The 22,499-nt window shown below is 35.1% G+C and overlaps 1 protein-coding gene across 1 annotated transcript; it reads right to left on the reverse strand.

Moving 5' to 3' along the window:
• Positions 1 to 564: 564 nt before the first annotated feature.
• On the reverse strand, positions 565 to 21,761 carry LOC138702164 (odorant receptor 82a-like). Its single transcript, XM_069829770.1, is given in 8 exon segments — positions 565 to 654; positions 795 to 950; positions 6,713 to 6,817; positions 6,897 to 6,996; positions 11,312 to 11,514; positions 11,516 to 11,545; positions 19,470 to 19,749; positions 21,511 to 21,761. Coding segments are annotated over 8 exon segments (1,215 nt in total).
• Positions 21,762 to 22,499: the final 738 nt, after the last annotated feature.

Genomic DNA, 22,499 nt, shown 5'->3' on the forward strand with positions numbered 1-22,499 from the left:
TCCTGTGTAAATTCCTTACTAATAGTCACTACATACGTCGTGTATAACAGTACAACTGTTACATAGGTACGTCATAGTTTCGTCATTACTTCGTTACGAAAGATAATAGAATATCTGAGGTTCTCTACTGGATCCGGTAGAGCGCTCTAGTGTGGCGTGTTAAGTATCGATAGTACAACTAGCTCTAATCGATTACCATACTATGTTTTGGTCAAAGATTAGAAGCTACAGCAATATTATTCTAATTATTCTGTGCTCTTTGGTTTGTTCTTCTTTGGTTACTAGGCAACTATCATCATAAAATGACAGTCGATACGAACAGCTGTTAGAGGGGCGGCCATTTTTTCTCTATATACAACGCTTAAACAAGGGGTTTCGTGTATGTAACTACTGCAAAGCAATTCCCATTGTATAGTTACAGGCTGTTTATACGTCCATCGCTTCTGCATGGTTTATTAGTAAAGTTTTCAGTCTCAACTCTGCATAAGTCTAGTATAAAAACTATACACGGTTTATTGGTAAGACTGTTACAATGCAAAATAAAGGTAAAAAAAATAGCATTTATTATCTTTTTGTGCTGTATTGTCCATGGCCTTCATTTTCTTCTTTCACGTTGATCAGGAACATGGTATAAGACATAACTTGGTTCGCCATCTTAAACAAATAAATTACAAAGGAACAGATTAGGGGAAAGAATATCTTGAATTACGTTCAAAATTTGTTGCTAATGTATGGCTTTTTAAAAGTATTAAGAAAACTATATTCTGTGTAACAAAATATTATGGGATAATTACCACGGACATAGTGTGTCTGGACACTGGGATGAAACCTCCAGCTGTAAGACAGAATTCCTTGCTTGACACAGCCTTCATGAACAGTATAGCATGCTGCTGTTTCTTGCTGGCTCCCACCCAGTTACAAGACCAGATCGAGTCATCAAGTTCTTCAGCCTGAAATAAAAGAAAGGGAGTTTGATTTCTACTGTAAGGATTATTTTTGAAATTAATATGCAAGCGTGTTGTCTATATACAGGGTGATTCATGAGGTTCTACCGCCACTTGCGGAGATTATTTCCGAAGACATTCTGAGATAAAAATATCATATAAACATTTGTCCTAATCTCAATATTTTCAGAGTACACTAATTTGAAGTTGTTAGTAAAATACTCTTTTTCCTTTAGTTCAAAGGATAAAAGGATATTACATATAGAGAATGAACTATTCAGAAGTATCATTTCTTTAATTGTCTATGGTTCTGAAGCTAAAAATGTGTTGTCAGTTGCTTTGTACAGATTTTGTTTTTCAGTTTTTTACTAAAAATTTCACCATTCTTACGAACTTATCACAAAAATTGTTACAAATCACACGACTTTAGGAACTTCATTCTTTACAGTTTAATTATGCCTCCTAATGTATCGTCTTGAAGAATTTACAAGACTGGCTTGATTTGTAACAATTGTTATGATAAATGCGTAAGGAAATGTAATTTTGTAGTTAAAAATCTAAAAAAAAAAATCTGTACGAAGCAACTATGGAATTCACAACACATTTTTAGCTTCAGAATACTAGCTTACTTACTCACTGGCTTTTAAGGAACCCGGAGGTTCATTACCGCCCTCACATAAGCCCGCCATTCGTCCCTATCCTGAGCAAGATTAATCCATTCTCTATCATCATATCCCACCTCCCTCAAATACATTTTAATATCTTTCCATCTACGTCTCGGCCTCCCTAAAGGTCTTTTTCCATCCGGCCTCCCAACTAACACTCTATATGCATTTCTGGATTCGCCCATCACAAAGGTCTGGATTTAATGTTCCTAATTATGTCAGGTAAAGAATACAATGCGTGCAGTTCTGTGTTGTGTAACTTTCTCCATCCCTCTTAGCCCCAAATATTTTCCTAAGCACCTTTTTCTCAAACACCTTAACCTACGTTCCTCTCTCAAAGTGAGAGTCAAAGTTTCACAACCATAGAGAACAACCGGTAATATAACTGTTTTATAAATTGTAACTTTTAGATTGTTTGACAGCAGACTGGATGATAAAAGCTTCTCAACCGAATAATAACAGGCATTTCCCATATGAAGGATACACGGGAATAACGATCAAGGTCCATTTTAGAAAGTTTCGAGAAAAACGACTTTTAAAGTTTAAGCACTTAATACTTTCTTATGTGTATATTTTATAGAAACTGACGTAGTGGAATGTCAAGAACGATGATTTCTTATTACTAGCTAGACCACATGATAGTACGTCCTTTCCACTATAAGATGGTATTATTAACTCAATTTCGATTTTTGATGGACCTTGATCGTTTTTCCCGTGTAACCTTCACATTTATTCTGTGTTTAATTTCCTCCGTAGCATCATTTATATTTGTTACTGTTGCTCCAAGATATTTGAACTTCTCCACCCCTTCAAAAGATAAATTTCCAATTTTTATATTTCCATTTCGTACAATATTCTCGTCACGAGACATAATCATACACTTTATCTTTTCGGGATTTACTTCCAAATCTATCTCTTTACTTGCTTCCAGTAAAATTCCCGTGTTTTCCCTAATCATTTGTGGATTTTCTCCTAACATATTCACGTCATCCGCATAGACAAGCAGCTGATGTAACCCGTTCAATTCCAAATCCTCTCTGTTATCCTGGACTTTCCTAATGGCATAGCCTACTCCAGATCAGAATACTAGCTAATTAAAGAAATGATACTACTGGATAGTTAAATCTTTATCTGTAATATTCTTTTACCCTTAAAACTAAAGAATAATGGTATTTTACAAACAACTTCAAATTAGTGTAACTCTGAAAATATTAAGATTAGGAAAAATATTTATATGACTTTTTTTCTCAGAATGTTTTCGGAAATAAGCTCCGTAAGTGGTGGTAAATCCCCGTGAATCAACCTGTACAGGTATCTTTCATCGCATATAAGCTGCCTTTAAATAAATCCTTCGTTATTATCATTATTAAACCCGAGTGGTATTTTGTACATGCGTATTGTACTATTCCTGCTGTTCACCGACTTATACACATATACAAAGTCATTTAAATTATTATATTATTCTTTGGGGTCACCATACTTCTGCTCAAGCTCTTTTCATATTACTATGCTTTAAGATTAATTCATGGAGTACCAAATACGACTTATTGTAAACCTCTTTTTATAAGGTCACAAATTTTGACATTACCGTCTATGTATGTATTGGCCTGTCTCCTTTACATTCGGAATAACATTAATAACTACATAGCATGTACTTCTGTTCATATATATTCTACAAGAAATAATACAAATTTATATATTGACAAATGTAAATACAGTATTACTCAAAACAGTTTTCTATACTTTGCTTTTAAATTATTTAATTGTCTACCTGTTGATATAAGGAATCTTCCATTCCGAATGTTTAGGACACGAATTAGGACTATATTATTGGCAAATCCATTGTATGATGTCGATGAGTTTTTTAATATTCATGTATCTTAATTTGTATCCATTGTATGATATCATGTATTTTAAATTGTATATGACGATGCTATACATGTTCCACATGTTTTTGCAAAATAAACTATCTATCTATCTGTCTGTCTGTCTGTCTGTCTCTCTATCTATCTATCTATCTATCTATCTATCTATCTATCTGTCTGTCTGTCTGTCTGTCTGTCTGTCTATCTATCTATCTATCTATCTATCTATCTATCTATCTATCTATCTATCTATCTATCTATCTATCTATCTATCTATCTATCTATCTATCTATCTATCTATCTATCTATCTATCTATCTATCTATCTATCTATCTATCTATCTATCTATCTATCTATCTATCTATCTATCTATCTATCTATCTATCTATCTATCTATCTGTCTATCTGTCTATCTGTCTATCTGTCTATCTGTCTATCTGTCTATCTGTCTATCTGTCTATCTGTCTATCTGTCTATCTGTCTATCTGTCTATCTGTCTATCTGTCTATCTGTCTATCTGTCTATCTGTCTATCTGTCTATCTGTCTATCTGTCTATCTGTCTATCTGTCTATCTGTCTATCTGTCTATCTGTCTATCTGTCTATCTGTCTATCTGTCTATCTGTCTATCTGTCTATCTGTCTATCTGTCTATCTGTCTATCTGTCTATCTGTCTATCTGTCTATCTGTCTATCTGTCTATCTGTCTATCTGTCTATCTGTCTATCTGTCTATCTGTCTATCTGTCTATCTGTCTATCTGTCTATCTGTCTATCTGTCTATCTGTCTATCTGTCTATCTGTCTATCTGTCTATCTGTCTATCTGTCTATCTGTCTATCTGTCTATCTGTCTATCTGTCTATCTATCTATCTATCTATCTATCTATCTATCTATCTATCTATCTATCTATCTATCTATCTATCTATCTATCTATCTATCTATCTATCTATCTATCTATCTATCTATCTATCTATCTATCTATCTATCTATCTATCTGTCTGTCTGTCTGTCTGTCTGTCTGTCTGTCTGTCTGTCTGTCTGTCTGTCTGTCTGTCTGTCTGTCTGTCTGTCTGTCTGTCTGTCTGTCTGTCTGTCTGTCTGTCTGTCTGTCTGTCTGTCTGTCTGTCTGTCTGTCTGTCTGTCTGTCTGTCTGTCTGTCTGTCTGTCTGTCTGTCTGTCTGTCTGTCTGTCTGTCTGTCTGTCTGTCTGTCTGTCTATCTATCTATCTATCTATCTATCTATCTATCTATCTATCTATCTATCTATCTATCTATCTATCTATCTATCTATCTATCTATCTATCTATCTATCTATCTATCTATCTATCTATCTATCTATCTATCTATCTATCTATCTATCTATCTATCTATCTATCTATCTATCTATCTATCTATCTATCTATCTATCTATCTATCTATCTATCTATCTATCTATCTATCTATCTATCTATCTATCTATCTATCTATCTATCTATCTATCTATCTATCTATCTATCTATCTATCTATCTATCTATCTATCTATCTATCTATCTATCTATCTATCTATCTATCTATCTATCTATCTATCTATCTATCTATCTATCTATCTATCTATCTATCTATCTATCTATCTATCTATCTATCTATCTATCTATCTATCTATCTATCTATCTATCTGCCCTGCCCTGCCCTGCCCTGCCCTGCCCTGTCTAAATGGATGTAAACACAATCAACACACAGTACCGGACGGTGCGGTTATAAAAGTAAAATACCTTCCACACTCTTTTACTTAAATATCGAAGTACGTTCACAAAGCTTTAAATACCAAATTCTTCTCTACACAAAATACGAAAGGATAAAGAGAATTATGAAACTATTTATATCAACTAAATTCTGTGTGGTTGCTTGAGGATTTGCAGGTTAATGGAAAGGAAATAAAGAAGGTTTAGTTTTGGAACTGACACAATAGTGGATTAGAGGCCCTTTGGAGTAGGTAGTCGTTAGATATTTAGCGTTTAAATTAAAAGAGATAAAGTGTAGGTAGGAACATCAGGTGTGAATAGAATGATAGATAAAAAGGGAGTAGATTCAGAAACTAACTCAATTTCATTCAAGCGTGGATGAGTCGGATTTAGGAACTTGATGCCTTAATTCAAAAATTAAAATTGAAGTTCACACTGTTGTTAATTAATTAATTGTATTAGAAGTACCCTAGTTCGATTAATTAAAATGTGTCTGAGTGAAACGTACAGCAGAGTTCGTATAGGTCAGTTTCTGTCAGATGAGTTTCCAATTCACTGTGGGCTAAAGCAAGGAGATGCACTATCACCTTTACTTTTTAACTTTGCTCTAGAGTATGCCATTAGGAAAGTCCAGGATAAAGAGAGAGTTTGGAATTGAACGGGTTACATCAGCTGCTTGTCTATGCGGATGACGTGAATATGTTAGGAGAAAATCCACAAACGATTAGGGAAAACACGGGAATTTTACTGGAAGCAAGTAAAGCGATAGGTTTGGAACTAAATCCCTAAAAGACAAAGTATATGATTATGTCTCGTGACCAGAACATAGTACGAAATGGAAATATAAAACAATTGGAAATTTATCTTTTGAAGAGGTGGAGAAGTTCAAATATCTGGGAGCAACAGTAACAAATATAAATGATACTCGGTAGGAAATTAAACACAGAATAAATATGGGAAATGCCTGTTATTATTCGGTTGAGGAACTTTTATCATCCAGTCTGCTGTCGAAAAATCTGAAAGTTAGAATTTATAAAACAGTTACATTACCGGTTGTTCTGTATGGTTGTGAAACTTGGACTTTCACTTTGAGAGAGGAACAGAGACTACGGGTGTTTGAGAATAAGATTCTTAGGAAAATATTTGGGGCTAAGAGGGATGAAGTTACAGGAGAATGGAGAAAGTTTCACAACACAGAACTGCACGCATTGTATTCTTCACCTGACATAATTAGGAACATTAAATCCAGACGTTTGAGATGGGCAGGGCATGTAGCACGTATGGGCGAATCCAGAAATGCATATAGAGTGTTAGTTGGGAGGCAGGAGGGAAAAAGATCTTTAGGGAGGCAGAGACGTATATGGGAAGATAATATTAAAATGGATTTGAGGGAGGTGGGATATGATGATAGAGACTGGATTAATTTTGCTCAGGATAAGGACCAATGGCGGGCTTATGTGAGGGCGGCAATGAACCTCCGGGTTCCTTAAAAGCCAGTAAGTAAGTAAGTATAAGTACCTGCATCGTAAGTTCTTCTCCGAGCATGCAGTACACGACAAGATTCAAGGGCAGTGACACGAATACTAATACCACCATAAGCAAACTCTCCATGTCTCCCCAGGTCTGGAAAAACAAGAGAGATTATGAAAAACCGAGATAATATTTATAGTGACGTGTGAAAACAAAAGAAAAATAAACTTACCACCACTGCTGAGAAAGAGGCGAAGCAACTTGCAGCCAATATCATAATGAAGTGACCAAGGATTGGGAAGTTGAACGTGCTCTCCATAGCTTGCATGAATCTGAAACCGACAAGATTGAAAGAGTTAAAAGTGAAGATATCCAATTCAACATTAGTTTATTTGCTCTCCATAGACAGTGTTCACCTGAATAAAAATTTTATAAATTATCGAGATAACTTAACACACTTTTGTCCGAGAGAATCTATGTTTTTCTTGTCATTTGATTCAATATTTGACCATAACATTAGAGGTGATAAATCTGCCATTTCTTTCTTAAATTATGTTTTTATTTTACATAGGTTGGATAAAAAGTAATGGCAACACTGCTGTCACGTGACGATGGTGCGTTCGAGAGTTGCCAGCTGTATGGACATGAACAAGGACTGTTAGATGAGTTAGTGTAGCCAGCGGCGACAGTACTCTGTCAATCTACTGCAGTGTGTAGAACGTTGACTTTGATAGGGATAGTGCGAGCGTCCTAAGATCATGTTTACAAAACTAGAGCAACGTTCCTGGATCAAAATTGAAGTGGCACGAGGTCGTAGTGCACAAGAATGTTTTCAGGGACTGCGTGAAGCATATGGCGATGCAGCGTTGCCATATCGCACAGTGGCACGATGGGTTAAAGCGTTTCGGGAAGGCCTTGTTGGAAGTGCTGTGAAGGTGATGTTCATTGTGGCGTATGACATTGATGGGGTAATACTGCGCCACGCTGTACCTCCAAGGCAGACGGTAAACGCGGACTACTACTGCAGGTTCCTGCAGCACCACCTTCGTCCTGCCCTCGGGAGAAAACGACGACACTTGGGGGTACAGAACCCCATCATTCTTCATGATAATGCAAAGAGTCACACCGCTGCTGCTGTCAAGGACCTCTTGCGTCGCTGGCAATGGGAGATTCTGGAACATCCTCCGTACGCACCCGATATGAGTCCATGCGATTACGATCTCTTCACCAAAGTGAAAGAACCACTGCGAGGGACCCGGTACAATACCAGAGATGAACTTATCCGTGCTATAGGGCGGTCAATACGGAACATCAACAAACATGGACGCGCTGATGGTGTACGACGCCTTCCAAACATTTAGCAAAAGGTGGTAAATAAGGGGGGCAACTATATTTAAGATACGTAAATGTTGTACCCTTGTGAATAAAGCTATGTCAGAAATATCGAAGTGTTGCCATTACTTTTTATCCAACCCATGTATAATTTCTGAAGATATATTGAATGAGAATTTTGGGTGCGAGGTAAGACAAGAGGGAGTTGTGATAAGCATTGCGTTGTTTATACAATTTTTTTTAAATATTGTTTGCTTCATTGTCGGTTTATTTAGGAGCAACTTGACAGTGTTCACAGAATATCTACGAGCCTGACGACCATTGTGATAAAGATTCGATTCCTGACAGCGGACTTTCGGAAGGAACGAAATGTTGTGGCGACATTATCTGTATGAAAACGAATCCTTCACACTGAAATTTAAAAATATCCGCTCACTATCACCGTCACACTAATTTATTTCACTGTGATAGAGGAGCAACAAAGAGAGTGGTGAGTAGTCCATGTTTTCACATTTAAAATACAGGCATAAAAATCCGCGTTGTTTTGTTCCTCCATATCTCGCACATCTTCGTCTATGAGAGTCATGTCGGCATAAGCTCGCCATGAGTACGTCGCCCGCCGTGTAAACAGTCCACCTCGAGGACACCTGTACTCTTCCCCGCTTTCGCCTCAAGAAGGGTGGCAGGGGTGAGTAAATAAACAAACCAGCAATACAGAACATAGATTGCTTGCTTCACAGTACCTACTGAAAGCAACAGGATGATATGTATAATTTATTTTCTTGGGATGATGAGAAGAATTAATTAAGTGATTCATTTTTCTTATTGTAAGATTAAATTACGTTAGGGATAACAAGTGTAATTATGATGACTATTAGTTAACACTCAAATGGCACTACTAGCTGTAGAATCAGCAGTAGCTGTTATTGTATTGTATTGTATTGTATTGTATTGTATTGTATTGTATTGTATTGTATTTATTAACATTCCATGATATTCATACATTGCTTCACAGCTAGAATATGGAACAAGTCAAAAAACTTAATACTATTATAAAGTTTTAGGGTGCTATTCATAGACAATTCGCAGCACGCACTACGAGCGTACTAAGCTAGCCCCTGCTATCCACTGGTTACTAGTACAGAATTCAAATCATATTCTAACACTGGTTTATGAATACGAAAAACGCTGATCATCCACCGGAAGCCCGCGCTAAAAATGTCTATGAATACGGCCCTTCGTTTATAGTCACAGTCTAGATGAAATATATATAGAAGAGATTTACAATATAGTCTACTAGTACAACACAAAATTTTAGCATCAATTTCATGAAGCGTTATTGAATGTCATGAATTCACCTACAGAATAAAAGGCGTGAGAAATTAGGCACTTCTTTAATTTGGCCCTAAATAATCTTACTTTTTGAGTTTCATTTTTGATATCGATAGGGTTAGGGATATGTTATTCAATTTTAGCATGAAAATTGGTTATTCAATCTTTCAAGCCGCAATCTCGATGGGAGGCACAATGTATAATTGTAAAAAAACATATTATCTATAAGAAATTTAATGTACAGCAACAATACGATGTATATAATTCCCATGAATCCAATAACGTCGCGGAATGTATGATTAAAATGGTTGATTATAAAACAAACACAAGTAGTTCAAAATTTTAATAAATAAATCCAACTAGAAGTTATATAGCTGTGTTTTTAACAATTTTAAAGTCTATACTATGGTTTTTAATTATTTGTTTAAATTCTATCTGACTCTTAAGTTTCCAACAGAAGTAAGGTCAATATTTGGGAGCACTTACAGGTCCTTACAGCTTTTTTTTTTTTCACAAATGAATCTGAACAAAACTAGGCGAAGACCACGTTGAACAGCTTCTCACATGGAGTCCATTATGAGGAGAGTTTCGAGCAAAAGGGACATTGAAACAATTATTTGTAGAGAACATCATAAAAATTTAGGAGACTGTAACTTTTAGGAATAAGGACAAATACAGATATTCGTATATCTGTGTAAAAACAACAGAGATTTGAATTATTATTATTATTATTATTATTATTATTATTATTATTATTATTATTATTATTATTATTATTATTATTATTATTATGCGAGCTCATAGTTATTCCATTGCCAAAAAGGGTAGACCACCTAGTTCGTCAGAGACAATCCAGAGTGCACCATAGGCGATGAATATACATTACACTCGTATTTTTTTAGGGAGTTACGAGGCGCTTCCAGAAAGTAAGTTTCCCTATTTAAAAAAAAAGAACACACACTTTCAGGAAAACATTTATTGGCAACAGGTACAGCAATGTTTCAGCTATTTTTCAACATAGCCACCATCAGAATTGAGACACTTGCATCGTGGGATCAACTTTTGTATCCCTCTGTCGTAGAACTCTGCCGCCTGTGAATGGAACCAGCGTGTGACAGACGTCTTCAGCTCTTCGTCGTTGCCAAAATGCTCACCGGAGGACAGGAATTTCTTGAGGTGCAAGAAAACGTGAAAATCGCTGGGAGCAAGAACAGGACTGTAGGGTGGATGATTAAACAACTCCCAGCCAAATTCCGTCAAAACAGCTGCTGTGCGCCGAGCCGTATGTGGACGAGCATTGTCATGGAGGAGCACAACACCTGCAGTAAGCATTCCACGCCTCTTGTTTTGAATGACACGTCGCAATTTTTGCAGTGTTTCACGGTAGCGGTCAGCGTTCACTGTTTCACCTCTTGACACAGCTAATTACGTTTACTTTCAGTGGGAAAAAATCGGGAAACTTACTTTCTGGATGCGCCTCGTATTTTACGACGCTGTATCTACATGTCAGATTATTTAGCTTCTAAATGAAAATGAAGGTGATCACACCGGTGAAATGAGTCCGGGGTCCAGCACTGAAACTTACCCAGCATTTGCTCATTATTGAGTTGAGGAAAACCCTCAACCAACAAGATAACTAGCCCCGACCAGGATTCGACTCCGAGACATCTGGTTTATGGTCAGACGCGTTAACCGTTACTCCACAGATGTGAACTCATGTTCGTTTTGGGTGGTGGTGGTGGTGATGGTGGTGGTGGTGGTGGTGATGGTGGTGGTGGTGGTGCTGGTGGTGGTGGTGGTGGACAGTTGGGATGTTGTATAGGAACTGAAGAACCTGTTCTACTTTGGGCACAGGCTTGCCCAGTACAAGTGATACATTCAGGATGAAGTGAGGTTTGGATACGAATCCCCTGTAGTTTAGCGCTCACCTACACATTCGATGATTGTAATAATCAGAAATAATGTAATTATTTTTAATCATACTCCAAAGTTTCCTGATGTAGTTTAACGCAGCTGGCCAGTCTTTCATCTTCGTCCTCGTATTTCTCGTCGAATTCCATGGATCTTCCGTTCTCATCATCTCCTTCCTTTTCTTGTCGGTAACTATTCAGCTGCATTCCCACCTGTTGCAGCTGGGTACACGCAATACTAATGAATACTATATACAAAGCCATATAGCCATAAAAAATTTGCTGCGTTGAAAATTATGGAGTAGATCTAAAAAGAGAAAAGAATCAGGAAATACATTATTTTAAAAGAATCACAAAACATATTTACAGAAAAAGAAAGTATTATAAGGTAGGTGTCCCTGATATGGCCATGCTAAGGTTTGAGAATTTTTCTAGCCGCCATTTTGAAAAAAAAATGTAAACCACTTTTTTCTTACTCGTTCTCAGTCTAATGGACTTTCTTTAAACAATTTCCTTTCCTCCCTAAAAATAGCTTCAATTGTCCAAAAAGTCTCAAATTCCAAACGTCTACCTAATGGCCATATCAGGAACACGTGCACATGATATGGCCACCCTTGTTCCATGTTCTACAAATTGTGATTATTTTCAGTTTGATAGCCCAGTTGTGCTAAAATTAAATAATTTTGGTGTAAAATGAATAAACATGACACTTAATAATCTTTTTTATAATTCAAAAGTGTAGTCAAAACAGGTTTTTCCATAAAAAATTAAGTTGTTTTTCTTAAAATACAAAATGTTTGCGTAATTCCAGCTATAAGGCATGTAAATTTGTCAGGTGAAAAAATAAAACTGAAATGAACTTGATATGGCCATGGTGCATTTCATATGGCCATATCAGGAGCAGGTAAGCTTTCACGAAAATCGTTTGATTATGAACAACTCGTAAAAGATACGCCATCAACGGCAACACCAATCAACAGAACATTAAAAACTGAATGGAGTACTATGGTTTTCATGAGCAAATATTTGAAAAACATGCATAAAACAAAGGAGACTTACCAGAGAAAAATAAGAAGTTGTCACATGAAAACCGCAAAACAGGCAACTGACGCCATATTGGTCAACCTGACTGGATGGAAAACGATCAAGTGACATGCCAGAATGGCCTTTCACTGGATGCTTCTGCAATTTAGCAGATTTCTTGGTTAACTAACTCACAATAGCGGGGTGGCCATATCAGGAACATGGCCATAACAGAAGCACCCAACTTATATCTACTTTTTTGTTCGTTTAGAAATTGTGATGTATTAGGATGGCTATATTTCCATTGTCTTTGTGGCCATAACGTTAAATTTCAAATTAAATTAACGTAACCCAACATAAATCAATATAAATAATAAGCCATGAATGTATAAGTTTGAATGTATACAATTTTCTCTGTCTAGAAATGTCAATATTGTTTCACACTTTTTAAATGCTGAAATAGGAAATTGCAAGAATTGAATTTTGTGTAAAAATTTGACATTTATTGGCAAACACGATTATTTTACGTAGCCTATGTATTTATTTACAGTAAAGCGGGTGAAGGCCCGGTGGAAGTGGTAATATAATTACTTATAGTAATTAATAATAATAATAATAATAATAATAATAATAATAATAATTTAAATATATAAATGTGAATGTGAGTATGTTATATATATATATGTATGTTCTCTATACAAATCTACATGCTTTGACCGATATGTACCAAAGTTTGCACATTTAACTTTCATAACCAGGAGAAAAACATAGGCTACATTAAAATCGGACAAATATACGTCAAATTAATTAAAAAGATAAAAAATAAATATAAATACGATTAAATATTTACTAGTGGCTTGTGCAGCAAATGCTGCTGCAAACTAAGTTCGTTAGACGTTCTGATAAAAATTTTCCAGATTTATTTTCAATGAAGAATACTTGACATTTTGACAGTTATTTGCTTCCATAATAATAAAACATACTCCCTCTGAATGGGTTTTTTAGGCCACATACTTTTTTTTAACATATCCAAATTCAGTTTTTGAGTTTCAACGCGAAAACTCAAGTATCAATGTCAGGACGATAGCAGTAGCTATTTCAGGTCATTGTGGATTGTAGGCAAAATTAAAAAAAATGTCAGGTTTGCTAAGCTTTCGAACAATAGCATTTTCGTATAGCTGCTGCATGTAGAACTTGAAATGTAGAGCGTAAAATAATTTTACCCTACTAAGAGATCTTGCTGAAATGATCTGGAGACTACAAAATTTTCTAGGCCTCTTATTTTATCAGTAAGTAATACCTTTTGATCTTTCCTTAGGAACTGTAATTTTTGCGCTCTCTCGAGCCAATACTGAAGACAATGACACATATCAATATCTACACTACACCGCCATTAAGTATATGGAAAAAGTCCCAGCCCCACTGGGTTAATAAGTACAAAAATATTTGATTTGTAATAACAATATTATTACCTTACTTAAGTTTTGTAGTTATATATAGCAGCCACTCAGTAAATTATAGAAATGAAGATCTAAATTAAGATATTCTCTACATTTACTTACATTACCTCAAAACGTTTCACTTTCATGTCCTCAATATAGCATCAATATTATGTACAATTAATGGAAAATAGACGCATCATGACATTAACCATAATAATATGTAATTTTTAAAATGGTAATAATTTCATCAAACCACCTCAAGTTTCGTAGATTTGAATATCCAATACACAGCTATACTCAGAAAATTATACACTGCAGAATCAGTTTTTAATAACAAATTGAAATGAGCTCTAAATATGTCGGCAATCCTGCAGGTCATGGCCTTCGTGTAATAGCCTATTGTATATTGCAGTGTGTGTTTTGTTCTGAAATTCAATCAAGTCGGCCGTGATTAAATAAAATTAGTTCTCAAAACTGACAACAGGTGGATTTTGGAAAATAGGAAATTATGTAGGAAAATTGACGTTTCACTGAAAACTATTATTTTTCCGAAAAAACTGTGGATGCCAGGGATGAAAATGAGGGGTCACTCATTAAAATTCGTTCAGCCGTTTTCCTGTAATTTCCATTACCAGTTCAAAGAGAGAGAGAGAGAGAGAGAGAGAGTGTGTGTGTGTGTGAGTGTGTGTGTGCGTGTGCGTGTGCGTGCGTGCGTGTGTGTGTGTTTTTTTAACTGCATGCCCCATTACATAGTAATACTACATGCTTTGTAATTTCAATTCATCAGTTTACAGTATCTAACGTATTATAATATACACGTGTTTAGCTATAATCTTCATACATACTATGATATCGTATAATATAATATTTTAATTGCAGTCCGTCATGATTAATTGGCATATTATTGTAGATCATTGAAGTTTATCGAGCTGATGAAACGGGCGAATATTTGCAGATACTTGCTAACTAGCTTGTCATGAGTCGTAGGCCAATCTCCGCCAATGTTTCTTATTCTTTTACTCATTTCCTTTCTTTCTTTATATAATCTTTTGCATTGCAATACGACGTGATCTGCAGTTTGTTCTTCTTCTCCACATGGACACATCGGGTTGTCTGAAAGTCTAAATCTGTGAAGGTATGCCCTCAGCTTTCCATGGCTTGCTGTGAATTCTGGGAAGAAGGGAATTTTCTGTCGTAGTCTATTCTTCACTGATGGGAAGTAAGCCTTACTTATTGCTCCATTCCTTGAGTCTGTCCATTGTTGCTGCCACATTTCGATTCCTTTTTCTTTTTCCTGTGTTATAATAACCTCTTTCGGTACTCTGTCGTAAACGATTTCCCGGTCTTCTGCTGCTGCTTGCTTTGCAAGTCTATGTGATATTTCATTCCCCTCTATTCCTGAATGTCCTTTAATCCAGCCGAAATGTAATTTCCAATTCGAATGTGCCAAATTAATTATTTTTGTTTTAATAAGTTCTATTAATCGATTTCTTTTGTAGTTATTTTTCAATAAATCTAAAGTAATTTTACTATCTGTATATATTGCAACAGATTTGTCGTCTTCGTTCTGAATTTCTTCTATTTTTTCCAGTATTTTTAATATTGCGATTTGTTCCGCTTGATTGTTGGAACACTGGCTATGGAGTTTGAATTTTAGTTCGGTTGTTAGAGTGCCATTTTCGTATATAATTCCTGCTGCACCGACGTTGTCTCCGGATTTACTGCCGTCTGTGTAAGCCTCAATTGTATACTTGATGCCATTTTCCACTTCGCGAATTTCAGGAATTTCTGAAGGATGTCGCCAAAATGTTAATTCCAGGGGTGCATCGTATTTTCCATTGTGAACTTTCGTTGCAATGTAGGTTTGTACTGTTTGTTCTATGAGTATATTGATTGGTAGTACTCCAGCTATGATACATGAGGCATCGTAAGAGATTGTCCGATAAGCTTTGGCAATTTTTATATTAATGAGTCTTTGTACTCTCCTGTATTTTGCGATATTCTTCTTTCTTCGTATTGCTTCTATCCATACCGGAGCTCCATACGTCATAACTGGGAGTAAATCTCCTTCATAGATTGTTCTCAATGCTTTATAACCTAAACCCCATTGCAGTTTGGCTGTTCTGGCTAGCATATTGACAAGAGCGATTGATTTTTGTACCGTGTGATCTATATGTGCAGTGAAGTTAAATTTACTGTCCAGATATATTCCCAGATGTGTGTGTGTGCGTGCGTGCGTGTGTGAACTGCAATCTTCTACAGTCAATTTACTTTGTTATTGTCTGTTGTATTCAGCAACGACTTTCATTAGGCCATGGAAAAAGTAATACGACATAAAATAACATTGTTGATACATCATGAAGGCGAAAATCTAGATATTTCATACAATAAGTATCTTTAAGCAGTCCAGGATAGTATTATGGGTTTCTCGATGCAGTTGTATAGTAAGTAGTGAGCAGGCTGTGTTTTATCCAACTGAATTCTTGAATTCTTTGAAACCACAAGGCTTCGTCTTAGGACCAGGACAGCGTATCTACAAAAATTATAATTTTCAGGAAATAAGAAAAACTAGTTCACAAAGGATTTGATTTACTCTACCTCTGTGTTATTTAGAATTAAGAGACCAAAATCTTTACTCGGTAAATTTTTAAACCTTTCTCGATGAACTGTAGTGAGTATATATTTTTAATTTGATCATTTATTTCCATGAAATATTATAATTTATGAGTTTCTGAATTAATTAAAGTTGCAACACTTGCTCTCAAGCTGACAATATCTAACAGATGTTTCATTGTGTTCTTTTTTATTTAATAACTAAAAAACTAAGGATTTTCGGACATATGTTTATATGAGTTTCTTTTCTTGTTTTGGTATGAGGAACATGTCCCCAAGGTTTGTCTATGTATTTCTGAAACACCCTGTATATTATTAACCCTTTGAAGCGCAGTGGTTACAGTACATAACCACGTTTTAAATTTGAGTTTCCCGCCTACTTACAGAGTGATTTTTATTTCAAAACTACTGCGCTGCGTTCTCTGATCCCTAGTAACTGTAGAAGAATTTTATTTTCCCTATATTTGTGTTGCTCCACTAAGATGGCCGACGTTGTTGTGTATAGTTGGGGTGTGGAAGACTCGCTACGTGTTTTTATTTCAGTTGTATGCTAAAATATCACAGTTACGTAAGTTTCTATTTAGTATTATTTGTCTTTCGGTCTTTTAGAACATACTTCAGTAACAAGATTGTAATTTCTTCGACACATGTGGCGCCAATATAGAAATAATGTGGTGGTTTCTAAACGTAACCACCATGCAAACAGGGTAGTTATGCTCACCATATCCAACAAAATGTTCCATTTTTGTGTCAGCTTATTCATCATGGCTACAAGGAAGAGATGTTGGTCACAATCACAAAGTGTTTTTGACAACTTTTTCACAAGTTTGAATCCGATGATCTCTAAGGAAGCAAAATATCTATGCATGTGGTACAGTTAGACATGGACGTATTGGTTTACCACACGACGAAAGAAGAGACCGCGACATGAAACATGGTGAGAGTGGTAGCTGTACGTCATATGCTGGAGTGTCCTGGCTCAAGTGGAAGGATAGAAGGTCCATTCTTTTCCTTTCTAATTACCACGCAACACATGTGAAGTGGCACTTTGCCTTAATGAAACCAGAAACTGTTTCCTTTTGTATCATTCGCAATAAGTCTGAAGACATTGTATTCTGCAGTATTGCATAGTGGTTTTACCATGAAACCACCCATTTTCTGTGTAAAAAGTGGGAGTTTTAAATTTTTTTTTAATTTGAGGCACTTCTCTTAGACAAATAAAAGTTTAATTTCATTGCAAACACAATTTTTTATTTCCTTCCCAAATGCGTGCATCAAAGGGTAATAACATCAACAAATTGTTATATGTAGGGAGCGGATTTTTATGTGCTAAAAATTTTAAATATATTTATTTTTTATGTGCTAAAAAGTACGAAAATATTTGCTAAAAATAAAAAAATATATTTTTTTAAATATGACAAAAATACCTTACTTAGCTTGAAAAAAATGTTACTAGGTACTCACCAATCACACTTGAGTATCAGTTGCTAGTAGTTGTCCGAGAATTGCAGTGAACAACAAAGGTCATTTCCAAATTCTCCATCGCAAATGCATGCCGATTATCTCTGAACAACGACTTATACCGTAAAAACGATCTTTCCACATCACAGGACGTCAGACGTGCATATTTAAAGAGAGGAATGTCACAAACACAAACGCCGTCAATTACACCTACAGGCACACCCTCCAATACTTGAGCAACTTTACACATTTTTTTTATATCCACTGTTTTGCCGTGAATGCACACGTGAAGCAGCGGCAATGTGCTTGTTTCCAGACAAATGTTGGGTTACCTGAGAGCGCTGATCTGCACTTACTGATTTACCACATGGTTGGCAAAATAACACTTATCCGTCGGTAGTAAAAATGTTTTTAAATCTTCTACATATTGCTGTAGACGCTATCGTAAACTTGGTTTGATTTTAGGCATCTTAAGAGGCTAATATACACACGTCTTGACGTAAAAAAAATATTTCTAGCTACTGACTGACAATGTCGGAGAAAAACCTCCTATAGCGACGCCACCACATCTACACTACGCAGCTTATGCTTATGGTCCGATAACGGGGAATCACAACAAGATGTATTTCCTCACTTCATAGGCATGAGCGAAAGGCGAGAGATTTGTTTAATAATGTTTATACCCTAGCTCTTATCTCTTGTGTTTTACAAACAAAGCGGGAATGAAATCATCTTCAGCAACAATAAACATTCCTAATTATGTGTTGCAAAATCTCTCCTTCTTGATCCATGTTAATTTATTCTCATATAATAACACTGACATGCTACCTAGCAGTTCTCAGAACTTGAGGCGATACTATTACAAAAATGGATTACGGATAGACCACACAGCCCATAGAAACACAAAGCAACCAAGAATTCTTAAAAAGATAACGTATTTCTGAGTGATATAATTGATTTAGTTTTAAAATATTTAAAAGTTCTTGTAAAAAAATTATTTAAGTGAAAAAAACTCCAAGATTTATGTGTTTATAATAGATTTCCTGAAAATACAGTATGTATTTACATAAATTTTTTGTGAAAATATGTGTTTTTATGTGAAATAAAATTCGGGTTTTAAACTTGAAACTTGACATTCGGAATTTTTGACTTTGTTAATTGTGTTTTATCACACGCAAGAAAAATATTTAATTACATAGGAATCCGCTCCTTAGTTATATGTCTAAATATTTGTTGTTGTTTTAAAATCTATACTATTACAAAAATGGATCACGGATACACCACACAGCCCATAGAAACATGAAGCAACCAAGAATTTTTAAAAAGATAACGTATTTCTGAGTGATATAATTGATTTAGTTTTAAAATATTTAAAAGTTCTTGTAAAAAATTATTTAAGTGAAAAAACTCCAAGATTTATGTGTTTATAATAGATTTCCTGAAAATATGTATTTACATAATTTTTTTGTGAAAATATGTGTTTTTATGTGAAATAAAATTCGGGTTTTAAACTTGAAACTTCACATTCGGAATTTTTAACTTTGTTAATTGTGTTTTATCACACGCAGGAAAAATATTTAATTACATAGGAATCCGCTCCTTAGTTATGTGTCTAAATATTTGTTGTTGTTTTAAAACCTTGATAAGTCATTTTGACTGAAATATATTCAATAAAATATGCTAATACCTCACCTGATAAAGCATCACGATCTCACGAATCGGGCTATGTGATGCATCAAACGGTAACCAGACGTTGAATCCAAGTCCTTCTGGAGACTGATAGCTCCGGTAAATGATGTAACCCCATGCAAGTAGCGTACCGTTTAGAGCTACAATGCTTATATATTTTTCAGTCATTGCGATGAAACCTGCCTTGGTAGGCAAGCCAGTCTCAGGGTTCCATTTTGGAAGATGTTCCCAAACGAACTGGTCAGCAAGAAGAATCAACTCTTGGAAGGATTTCCTTTTGATCCTATAACATATAATTGAGGTGCGTTTTTTGGAAATCTGGATAAATGCAAATAAACTTTCTACATCAGTCTGTTAAGGCGGAATCTACGAATGGGACTAATGTTATGTGTAGATCAGGGATGAGACGATATTAGCTCCCAATCATGGTAGAAGAGCTCGACCTTGATCACGAGCGCATAGCGCATCCACTGTAACGTAGTCAACAGGGATGTACATGCACATGCAGCGAGTAAAGGCAGCAATTATTACAATAACTTGCGTTACTAAATTTCTGGCTCTGTAATAGGGCTAATTATTCAGTTATTTAATATACATGTACATAATATAAACAAATCGCAAAGGGAAGGGTTTTTAGGAACAAAAAAGAGAAATAGGAAAAGTTAATTGTATGTAAACCATTTTATTGTTAAAAGCAATTATTTGTTATGTAAATACTTCACTTCATTGGTTAGGAGAAACTAATAGGGTTTACCTGCTCGACGTGTGTGATCTCTAAGTACTTTTGAGTATTTGTTGAAAAAATAATAATGGCAATATTGATTGAAATAGAGTATATTGATTGTGTGATTGTGAAAATGTAGTCCTTACTCTCCAGTCGTGATTATGTAATGAGTTTTCCTAGAGTGATTTGTGAGATGCACGTAACACGAAAAAACAAATTGATTAAATTAAGATATTGAGAGCCATCGTAATTTTTGGGGTCAATCATTTAAGGGGATATGTATGACTTTTAAAACTTCCACAATTTCGGCCAAAATTTGTGAAATTTAAACTATAACATTATTCCCAGAGGATTAAACTGGACAATTTTGAAATGAAAGCCCTGTATAATAAAACCTGCATTCTTGGTGTATTTCTATTTATATTTCATATTTCGCGTTTCTCGATAATAATAATAATAATAATAATAATAATAATAATAATAATAATAATAACAAAAAACGACCGTGAGCATAGAAATGCATCTGGCATAACATTATTCCCAGAGGATTGAACTGCAAAATTTTGAAATGAAAGCCCTGTATAATAAAACCTGCATTCTTGGTGTATTTCTATTTATATTTCATATTTCGCGTTTCTCAATAATAATAATAATAATAATAATAATAATAATAATAATAATAATAATAATAACAAAAAACGACCGTGAGCATAGAAATGCATCTGGCATAACATTATTCCCAGAGGATTGAACTGCAAAATTTTGAAATGAAAGCGCTGTATAATAAAACCTGCATTCTTGGTATATTTCTATTTATATTTCATATTTCGCGTTTATCGATAATAATAATGATAATAATAATAATAATAATAATAATAATAATAATAATAACAGAAAAACTTTCGTGAGCATAGAAATGCATCTGGCATAACATTATTCCCAGAGGATTGAACTGGAAAATTTTGAAATGAAAGCCCTGTATAATAAAACCTGCATTCTTGGTGTATTTCTATTTATATTTCATATTTCGCGTTTATCGATAATAATAACAAAAAAAAGGCCGTGAGCATGGAAATCCATCTGGCATAACATTATTCCCAGAGGATTGAACTGGAAAACTATTGATCATGACATATTTCACCACCTGTAGTTGATTTTTATGAACTTCTCTTACAGTGACACAATAATAATAATAATAATAATAATAATAATAATAATAATAATAATAATAATAATAATGTCAGAAATTGAACTGATAAATCAAAAGGTAAAGCAATTAGCTACATTAAATGGATGTTAATATTAATATTTCTTTCATACTTGAAGTAGACCGCTACCCAGATACAGGCGGTGATGGGTATCAAGGATACCGCAGTCTGCATAACACGTTTGAAGTCCCCCCAGTGAAGTATCAGGTCCATGACTTCAGCAAACCAGCATAGATATGAAGGGATTACCAAGAAAATTTGATAAAACAAGTAAAGTATGGAGAATGGTTTGTCCTCGAACTGATTCCCCCCAATCGAGATACACTTGACGAAGTACTTGAAGCGTGGGGGTGTCTTTTCCATGCTGCCGATCCCACTACTGTGTTATAATAGCCAACCGGCTTTCGTGAATACAAACATTGCATTAAAATTTATAACCCGATGAAGACAAGTAAGAAGTCGGGACAATTCTAAATTACAGGGGTGACTTACCACTACGTAAAGCAACCTGTACAGTCACGTTCACTCTCAGTTGACCTGTTCCCTCAATTCGTAATAGGTCGCGAGTTTAAAATATCTTTAAGGCACCCATTTTTATTTTTTTATAATTTAATAAAAGCTGTGTCAAGCTACCGGCGTAGCTCTGGCGGCTTCGATTTCCGCTTGACTGATCACGGCACTTGATTGCATTATTTCTAAGGTTTTTTCAACTGTAAACCGAATGTCAGGTAATCACACAACTATAACTCGGTCTGATCTCGAAAATACCATTTCGATGCCACCAACTTCATGGATGTTAAATAACCTAGAAAATGTTATAAATAACGGACTACAATATATGTAGGAGTAACAGAATACACAAGAAATGACTTCAGTTTCTGCTGAACTAATTCACAACAATAGTGAACTGTGTGGTTCCCAGAGTGGGGATTGCGTCTTATAAGGGCTGACGTATATCGCGAGATGATTTACAAAATAAAACAAAAAATATCTTATTAACATTCACTTCTTTTATAGGTACTTAAAAACACAAAGAACGTTTAACATAAGATTTTAAACATTCAGTAATAAAGTAAAAATAATTGATTAAATGGTGTTATT

The sequence above is a fragment of the Periplaneta americana genome, chromosome 6 (assembly GCF_040183065.1).
Source record: "Periplaneta americana isolate PAMFEO1 chromosome 6, P.americana_PAMFEO1_priV1, whole genome shotgun sequence".
Classification (NCBI taxonomy): Eukaryota; Metazoa; Arthropoda; class Insecta; order Blattodea; family Blattidae; genus Periplaneta; species Periplaneta americana.